At 33.4% G+C, this 10025-nt stretch overlaps 1 protein-coding gene across 2 annotated transcripts; it reads right to left on the bottom strand.

Moving 5' to 3' along the window:
- Positions 1–873: 873 nt before the first annotated feature.
- Positions 874–9723, bottom strand: ODAM (odontogenic, ameloblast associated). 2 transcript variants are annotated; one of them, XM_004038773.3, is made up of 12 exons: positions 9655–9723; positions 8857–8922; positions 8718–8759; positions 8130–8177; positions 7300–7533; positions 6831–6878; positions 4854–4958; positions 3955–4002; positions 3127–3198; positions 2535–2696; positions 2238–2296; positions 874–1277 (listed from the first exon to the last, which is right to left on the bottom strand). In XM_004038773.3, exons 1-11 carry the CDS (start codon positions 9688–9690, stop codon positions 2267–2269), a joined length of 891 nt encoding a protein of 296 aa, XP_004038821.3. In that variant the 5' UTR covers positions 9691–9723; the 3' UTR covers positions 874–1277; positions 2238–2266. The 2 variants fall into 2 exon arrangements, with proteins under 2 accessions (XP_004038821.3, XP_063561195.1); XM_063705125.1 differs by lacking the exon at positions 3955–4002.
- Between the last annotated feature and the right edge of the window lie 302 nt (positions 9724–10025).

The following is a 10025-nucleotide window of genomic DNA, read 5'->3' as shown; positions in this document are numbered from 1 at the left end:
ACTAAATTGATTGGAGAAGAGTATGAAAGAAGTTTATGGGGTGTTGGAGATGTTCTGTATCTTAATGGGGTGATGGTTACAAGATATATACATTTTTCACACTACACACTTAAAATGTCTTCATTTGAAAGTATTACTCTATTAGGCTATGATGATAGATTGAATATAGATGTATGGAGGAGTTGAAGTCATGTATGGATTCTATACTTCATTCTTTTTTAAAAATTTTACTTTAAGTTCTGTGATACATGTGCAGAGCATGCAGGTTTTTTGCATAGGTATACATGTGCCATGGTGGTTTGCTGCACCTATCAGCCTGTCATCTAAGTTTTAAGCCCTACATGCATTAGGAATTTGTCCTAATGCTCTCCCCTCTCCTTGCTTCCCACCCCCAACAGGCCCCTGTGTGTGATGTTCCCCTCCCTGTGTCCATGTGTTCTCATTATGCAACTCCTACTTATGAGTGAGAACACGTGGTGTTTGGTTTTCTGTTCCTGTGTTAGTCTATATTTTATTCTTGAACTAATGCTGTTTTATTTAGATAGGAAACATCCAGTGGAGAATAGTTGGTAGGGAAAGTTTTGAGAATTACCAAATGTAAGCAAAGCTGATTTTAGAGAAATTATTCTAGATTGAAAGCCAGATCTGATGAAACCCAAAATCTCCACCTTATTCTCTACACGATGCTGCCTCCCCCAAACAAGCATACACTTTCCTATCCTTTTGAGTAAGGACAGACACCTCTCTATGTGACTGTGTCATATTAGGAATAAGCACTTTATGATATCTGCCACCAAATAATTTTGATTGTCATGAGAATGTCTCAGGAGGAAACTGACTAAATGGACCTTAGGGAAATGAAGAGATGACATGTCAAATCTAGATACTTATTTTACTTCATCAGTTCCAATCACAACACTCATCATACATCCAATGACAATATACATATCTTCATGGGTACTACCATTTTGCAGGGGCATCATTTACTAATGCAATTACCCAATTGATTTAATGATACTAGCTTTATTCTCAGTGTTATTATATTCCATATTATACAATGATAGGATATTTGAAGAGACATATAATTTTGTAAGACAAGACTCATTACATGATTGTATTATTTTCTATGACATATTTAAAGAGTTTAATAACATTTATAAGTAAAAACAAATTTAGAAGAAGAGTCAAGATATTTCATGTATTCCAAAGAACTGATACTAGCATTGAGGAAGCTAATAGCCTAAAATTATATCCAAGGCATGGCCACATCTTTTTCCCTGAAAAATATAATAGAAAAGCATTTTAATATCATTGGACTGCTTTGCATAAAACATCCTAGATATCTTACAAATTGCTTATTAAAGAAATAGAAAGCTTTTCTTTCACTGGCATTCATACATACAGAAAAAAGGTCATAAAATACTGAAATCTCTTTAGTATTTCTTACTGAATAACTTGATTTGCCTTGTACAATATAGCACATTAGTGAGGAGGCTTTCTTAAAGAAGTATTATTACTGTTCACTCGGTTGTGTTTTTATAAACTTTTTTCATCTGAAGAATGCTGAGTGCTCATTTTTATGGAAGGAGAGATCAAAAGAGGCTCACAGGCAGCAGGGAGGAGATTTCAAAAACTTTGTCTTTTAGTTTGCCATTCAAGTTAAATTGTTTGCTTTTCAGTGTGTGTTTTTACTTTTTGGTGCTGTTCCCAGACTGCCCTTCTATCAGACTCCTATTGTGGCCTCATAGCCAACCAAGCTGATTAAAACAGGTAATTAGTTCAAGATTATGTATGATATAAAATTCATGGAATTTGAAATTTTCTTTTCCTTGTACAATTTCTTTATCATTTTGAGATTTTTACTTAATTTCAAACTAATACAGATATATTGGAATTTTTACAATGTTTAGCTTGCAAACTGAAATGATGATTTGGGAGAATTGATTCTGTATAGAGTGTCTATAGAATGTCTTTTATAATGGTCCTAGAATATCTAGTATTTGTGTTTTCAGACAGTATACCAAACTTACAGGCAGACATGATTCTCAAAATTTAATTTTGTTTTTAAAAATTGTTGAAGTCCATAATTATTATTAATTTTATAGGTATATATAGCTAACTTGTTTTTATAACTACTTTGGTAAGAACTCCATTAGCTCCTCTGCCAACTTTTTTCTTTTGTCTTCTTATGTAGGAATTGTCGTGGCACCTAATGCTTGACTTTGGCAAATACCTACCAAAATGTCTGAATGATCAGGGCAACTTCTTATGGTTCCCTTAGGCTGTCAGTCTTGTCCTAGTGAGAAAAGGACATTCATAAGAAACTCTTATTACATTGAAATTAAATTATATTCTGATTAATTGATTATCAAAAACAAGTTTTGGCCACCTTATTCAGAGTTAAGACCACATATTTTTCATTAGTTATCTTCTTAATTTCTTGACTAAGTCCTATAAATTAAAGCACTAATTTTATCACTGTATGTTTTCATTAGACAATTTTTTTGCAGAAAGTGAAGTTTTCATGACTCTACCTTCTCTTTTGGGAGCTCTGGGGTAATAGTTTGGTCTATAGCAGAAGTGAAAACATTGGTTGTGCTGGGTTTTGGTGAAGTTGAGGGCATGAAAACTCCAGCACTGTCATGTCTAAAGTTGATCGCTTCTTTTTGTAAATATGGTGTCTCTTCTCCTGTTGACTACAGAGAATGAGAATGAAAACAAAGTTGTCGTAAGTTCAACAAGAAGGCCAAAATTGGGAAGAATGTAAAGCAACGGATTAAGATGCAACACAAGCATTGTATTAAAAAAAGAGTTGCTATTATTAGTTTTTTTAGATTATAAGCTACATAAAAGACCATGAATATATACCATCAAACATTAATTGTCTCAATATCTGTTTTTAAATAAAGGTGCATCAAAGAGTACCTGGCATAGCATACTCAAAAATACTAATGAACTGAGTAAGAGTGAACTGAATCTTCACTGGCAAAATATTGTAAGAAGAAGAAGAAGAAGCAAAAATTATTGATGGAATTACAACAGAGTTGATATTAAAATGAACATTAGTGCAATAAGTTGTCAATTGTTGATTTCCAGTAGCTGGCAAAGTGTTGTAAGGAATCTTACCATCACAGCAATTTCAGGAGCTGTGCCTAGTTGGGGATCAAAAGCTAGTTGCTGCTGTCCTCCTGATATAGCCTAAAAACACAAAAAGTTTTAAAAAGTCTAAATCAGTGATCTATGAAAATATGTTCTTTGGCCACCCAGAGTACCAGAGTAGTAAAACACTCCCAAACTTCTTAAATTATTTTGCTAAAAACAGAAATAATAGTTTAATTTTTGCTGTTAGAGAACTGGCTTGACATCTCACCTCTGCTTCTGTTCTGGAAGTGCTACTTTCTAACATTCTCTACTAGGACCAGGTACTTACCTGTTGAGCATAAACAATTCTACAGAACACCAACATCAGAAGGGGTGGAAAAAACAAGACAATTTCAAAATTTTGTCTGAAGTAAGGTCACCATACAAGTCACGAAAATACCAGGTGTTCTCACATCTTGGCTAATATGAGCGACTGATGCTTCTTTACCCATTAAAGCTTTCACCTTGCTCCACTATCCTTGCCTTAGAGGAATGAGCTTTTAAAATAATCATAGAGCTACCCTACTTTTGAGAATAGCCACTGCAGAGTGAACAACCACTTCTTTGCAATCTTCCCCAAATTACCTAAAAGAAGCCCAAATAGTGTGAGAAGTCATTCTAATACTTTCCTATTAAGACACCCAAGAATCCCCACATGTGTGTTCTCCTCCTTGTACTGAGTGGATACATACAATTTTGTTCAATTAGAGGTGCTCTCCTGGTCATCTTTGGCTGAAGGGCATTGATAGATTTAGTAGACAATGAAGGAAGTAGTTTCAAAATATTTTTAATGAAAAATATGCATTTACTTACAGGTTCTGCTAGTTGTGGAATGTATCCAAATTGAGCATAGAATGGTATCTGTCAGATTTTTTAAAAAATGTATTATATTTTCTGTGATTATTCTTGTCATAAGTTTGCAGTAAATGATTACTTAAACTTATATATCTTTTTATATAAGTTAAAAGCATTTTTAAAGTTTATATGTTCCAGTAACTAAAAATTAATTATTGTTAAATTAGCAAGAATCTTTTTAATAACATATCATTTCTAGGATAAAACTCTCTCTTTCCCTTTAAAGCAACATGACAATTAGAATTAATACTACCAGTTTTTTAAAGCATAATTCTGAGTTTTCTCTAATTTGTAATGCCAGGTTTTAGAGTTATGATTAAACTAAAAAAAAGACATTTTCATTCTAACAGGAAGGATGTTAATAATATATGAGCCACCTGAATTTATGTTAGAATTCTAAAAATTTATTGCAGTTTCACAAAATTTAATATAATGGTATCTAATTGTATCTCAAAATCCAGTGATCAAATATATCTTTCATCAAGGTAGCTAATACTTTTGCCATTTATTATTTTTAAATAGTAACCACACACACATATGTGGAAAGGTGGATGCTAGTAAATTTTAAATGTGAGAAAACTTCACTTTTCGAAGTTATTCAGCTTTTTGGCCTTGATTCTATTGAAGTCCACTTACTGATTTCATTGGCTAAAAATCCAGCCCTGGAATATTACCAAATAAGTTTACACAAATGATTTATAGCAGAGAACACTATACCTACCCTCTTATGCCTACCTGTTTCATGCTGTTGAGTGTTTGCATTAAATATACTCAGAAACTTTTTTCTATGGTAATATACCTTATTTTCTCTATTTTCAAGTGGAACTAGTAGGATTAAAATAAAACATTTGCAGTACCTGCTCCTCATACTGTTGCTGTCTTGTTTGTTGAGGTGACCTTGGAACTGTTGGCTGAGGTTGTTCCCAGGGTAGGAGCATGTAAACTGGATAGTATTGAAACATCTACTTGTAAAAAGAGAAGGTTACAAGAGATTCCATTAAATCAGCATAGGACATACTTTTTATCTTCTAATGTCAATTTATTTAAAAGCTGTTTTATGTCTAGCAGCTTTATATGATTAAACACAAAGCAAATAGATGAAGAATCCCTTCCCAAACTTTGGAAACAACTTGTATCCCAGGTAATACTGGACTTGGTTTTTAAGGTTGCTTGGTCAAACACATTTAGGAAATAGTGGGTTGAACTAAGCAGAAGAGCTTTTTTTTTTCAAAGGACATCTTAGAAACTTTATATACAAATTACTTTGCAAATACCTAAGTGAAAGATAGCCTATGTAGCACTTACCCTATATTTTTGAGAATCATCATTCTGCAGAATGTGGTATTAGATGTTCTGCCATAATAAATGTAATGCTATGAATGTATTGCCTTTAAGAATTGCTACTTTATTAAAATAATCCATATATATTTTAGGATATTTGGTAAATCAAGACATAGACAAGTAACAAATGAAATCATCTGAAACTTCCCCACCTACATTACCATGTGGCTTCCATTTATATTATCATTGCCTTCTACTTATATGTCTGTGTCTGTTTATTTGTGTATGTGTTCATAGAAAATGAGAATCTTAGTACATATGTTAATTTTTGTATGCTGTTTTGTTTATTTGCATAAAGTAAGAGATTGTATTAGACATGAAGTTAAAAAAAACAACTAGGGTTTCAGAAGGATTATATTTTGTGCAAGCATTCTTAATCCTGGCTAAGAATCAAAATCACATTTGAGCATTTTAGAAGATGACCAAACTTAACATCTATTCATGGGGTATTGATTCACTGGGGTAGGGTTCAGACATTTGTAATTTTCAAACACCAGAGATTCTAATGTAAAGCCAGGATGGAGACCTACTGGTTTCGTGGTTAAAGAAGGAGACAGAAGGGGTGGAGAATTATATTCCAACTCAGCTATTTACTTTCAATGGGATGAGGAATTTGATCTCGTTAAGACTAGGTTTCTTGATTCTTAAGATGAAGTAATTCTAGTTATACATCTAATTCTTTAAATGCTTATGTCATAGAATGAGATAATGTCTAGAAGTAACTTTTGTTTTATAATGGGAGTGGATGTGGGACAAAGTTATTTAGTTATAATTACAGTAGAGCCAAATGCTGTAACTTTTTATGAAAAGGCCAATATTCTGCGATGAATAATATAATTTATTTATAATATGGTTTCTTTGAACCCAGAATATTATAAAATTAATAATCCTGATATTTATAGGGTTTTCCATATTAATATGATGATTATACTAGTTTGCATTCATTTTTAAAAGATTATGCTATTTAATGGAAAAAATTACCATTTGATTATAATATGGATTCAAATTGGAAATGTATAAGAAGCTTAAAATGTTTTGAGCAGAATTTCATAACAGCCAAATAACATGGGCAAGTGTTTCTTATCTCTACATCATATCGTATATTATCAGCTTAGTGCATCTCCTTCTGAAGCAAAATTTAAAGTTGGATAAAGTCAGCCCATGGTATTTCTCTTGAGTTTTTCCCAACTTCCAGCACTTTGGATGCAGAGAGGACATGACCTGGGGCTTACTGAGCTCTTTTACTCTCAACATAGCAATGCCCTGGAAATTCAGGGGTCCTGGAGACTCTACTTAGCTGCCTGTCCTTAAGGAGTTGTTAAGTGAGCCCAACATCAACAAACTGATACTAGCCCAGCAATGATGTTATCTAGACAGTGATATCATTATATAGGTTTTTATAGCCCTGCTATAGGAGTCAGAGCTAGAAATAGAAAGCATTGTGGAGAGTGTATGTAGCCATCTCTATGGGCAGTGTTGTTATATCCATTTACCTGTCCTTGCTCTTGAGGCATTTTGAAGGAGAATACATAGGGCATCACCTGCCAAAAAAAAGAATTATATAAAAATGTATGCTTGACTTTGTTATTTAAAAATCCCTGAGCTGCTTTTCATAGAGCTAGCCATATAAATTTATCATTTGTGTTAACAAGTTTCCACAACAAAAAGTCATCTGTTACATGTGCTGACATAAACTGCCTATTATTGAAGTTTTCCTATCTTATCCTAGACTTGTTTTTAACTTTTTTGGCTTGTTGCTGTATCCTAGAGTAGATGATTTAAATATTTTTTGTCTTAGAAATCAGAAAATAAAAGAAAGAACTTACAGCGATGGTAGAAACATATAATGAGAAAAAATATTGTTCAAAAACCCCTGCCTATTTCAAAGCTGATTCATATTCATTGTCAGATTAAACATGCAGTTCTCTCTCCTCAGAACAAAAGGAAAGAGGCCTGACTTACGTGACTGGGGCCTGGTTGTGTCTGAGGCGATGTTTGAAGCTGTAAGGGGTCAACTTGGCCTGCCTGGGCTCCTTGGGCAAAACTGGCCTGTCCTGGGAAGGGTATCTGATTTGGGAACAGTCCAGCAAACTGGTCTAGAGCTGATAAAGAGAACTGGGAGAGTCCTGGAATTTGAGCCTGCTGCTGCTGTTGTAAAATTCCAGAGAAAGGTGGAATCCATGAATTAAGTGGGCCCTAAAAAGACACAAAGGAAAGAAAGCATGTTCCCTTCATGCCAAAAAGAATTTAAAAATTAGTCCTGAGCAAGAAAGAGACAAAATACAAACAATTTCTATAGTTCCAATGTTGCAACATAAAAAAGGACAGCATCTTGATTCATTTTGAACCAAGCAAATAATACGAAGCAAATGCTAAATTCCCGATGGCCATGAGAAATATGGGGCAGGATAAGGTTGATAAAAGAGCCCAACATCTGCATATGCCACACTGGTTTTAAACCTTCTGTATTTTCCCCTACCTTAAACCCCTCAACCTGCTGTTACTGGTTAACTGGGCATGACTTTTTGTAAAATAATTACTTTTAACTATCTCATAGTTGTGAGAATTAGTGCCTGGCATATACCAAGTTCTCAATAAATAAGTGTTGTTCAAATTACAGTTTTTACTTTAATCTTCAAGCAAATGGCCACTAGAACATATGAGACAAATTCATAACGTTAAAAATTGAGATTTCCAAAATAGGATCAGGAAACATTTTGTTTTCTTACAAAATAACATAAATGAGCAATAGGTAAATATTCCCCATAAAGTAATTATTGAAATGGAGGTACCTGAAGTTGTAGTGGCAAAAGTTGACCATTATTAAGATGAAGAAGTAACTAGAAAAAGAAAAATAATATGAAATCAAGATTACTACACACTAAAATGAGTAGGAACAATGTTTACTGCAAATATAGCACAAGTCATAGCTGGTTGCTCAATTTCTTGTTAGAAGTGGGACATTTTCTCACTAGGCTTACATTAAATTACAGTGATTAGAAGTTAGATTTAAAACAAAGTTGAGATTTAACAACCTCTCCTCTGTTGGGTATGAGATTGCACAACGTTAGCACATTCCAGTGGTTTAGTCATTTTATGTTTTTAAACACCTATATACACCTGTGTTAGGTGTTATTAGAACAAAAAGATATAAACAATATTGTATCCGCCTTTGAAGAATTAACAGTCAATCAAGGGAAGCAGAATAATATTTTAGAGGTAACCTGTTATATAATCAAACACGGACATTAGAAATGTGCTTGGATATACATAAAAGCTAGTGGAGAGGAACACAGTATAAATTAAATGATGACTTCTATCTCTTCCCACTTGATTTCCATTAAAAAAAGGAGGAGATTGTTTTAATTATTTAAACTAACCTCTTTGCTATTGCTGGCAGACATAAGACGCTGTGGGATAAGCTAAAAGTAAAAATGAAAGAAAAATCAGAAATAGTAAAAAGAAGGGATTGTTGAAGGTTTAACACAATGGGACTAGTAGTGCCATAAAATCACTTACTGGGGCTGACAATGTGGCTCCCAGGAATCCAAGAAGAATTATAATTTTCATTTTCGTATGATATATCTAGAAAATAAGTTGTGATTTTTAGCTTTATAAAGACATTACTTAAAATTCATGACAAAATAATTAGTATTGTTCAATCAAAGGAATAGCTGGGTGAATTCTATAGTATTTACTTACATTTTGCAATTTAAAATTTAAAACGTTATATTTGTAAATTTCTGATACAACTCTTTATTTTCTGTCAGACAAGCTGTTTATGAAAACCAAGATTGTTTGCTTGTCCTTTTAGCTTGAACAAAAGACTCATTTGGAGACATATGATGTGGTTGAATGCATTAAAGAACAAGATGATCTCCTCCTAGTGCTGCCCTACAAGGAGAGGAGCAGGCCCATCAGACCATGGGAGGTCATGACTAAGGCTAACCAACTAGGAACTTATTACTGCAGCAATTTTAATGTCTATGTTGAAAAGTACTTCAATAGAGATTTGACAATACCAGTCCAATACCAGATAATTTCCACTTAGTAGTCTAATAACAGAATAATATACTAGAACTAAGCAACTGAGTCAATGTTTTTGTAATTTATGGTAATAGATTATAAAACTAAACTGTGATATTGATTTATGGTGTAACCTGTTGTATATTTCTCTTGTCTTCTAGATGTGAAACTTTTTTCCCTACTTCAAATCATTGACCTTATCAAGCATTTAGGGTGAACTTGGTAGTCTATCCTGCAGAGTTCACTGATTTTGGTTCTTCAAACTATAAAAGCAAAGATTTGATATCTTACCTTACTCCTGGACCTAAAAAGAAAAATCTGAACCATGCGAGATCTGTGTTCTTTTCCTCTCTCAGCTCTACTGCTTGGCGCTTCTCTTAAATTTTAAAACTCATCTTTAGAAAAAAAGGACCAATCATTGTTCAAAAAGGACCAGTGATTCAGTGGGTTTCAGACAATGGCTTAGCTAATAACCTCTTTCCTAATGATTTAGGTCGTATAAGGATTCCCACACTTTTAGTAATGTTATTAAATTATCCCCTGAGAAATGTTTTCCTGTGATCATTTCTGGCTTCTGGTTTGGTTATGAGTAACTCTCCTAGAGTAACTCTCCTAGAATAATTCTCCTAAAGTAATTCTATTCTACTCTTTTATAATTCTTA

The sequence above is a fragment of the Gorilla gorilla genome, chromosome 3 (assembly GCF_029281585.2).
Source record: "Gorilla gorilla gorilla isolate KB3781 chromosome 3, NHGRI_mGorGor1-v2.1_pri, whole genome shotgun sequence".
NCBI classification, from domain to species: Eukaryota; Metazoa; Chordata; class Mammalia; order Primates; family Hominidae; genus Gorilla; species Gorilla gorilla.
Note: the sequence above shows the minus strand (reverse complement) of the source record. Positions and strands in the feature narration are given on the sequence as shown.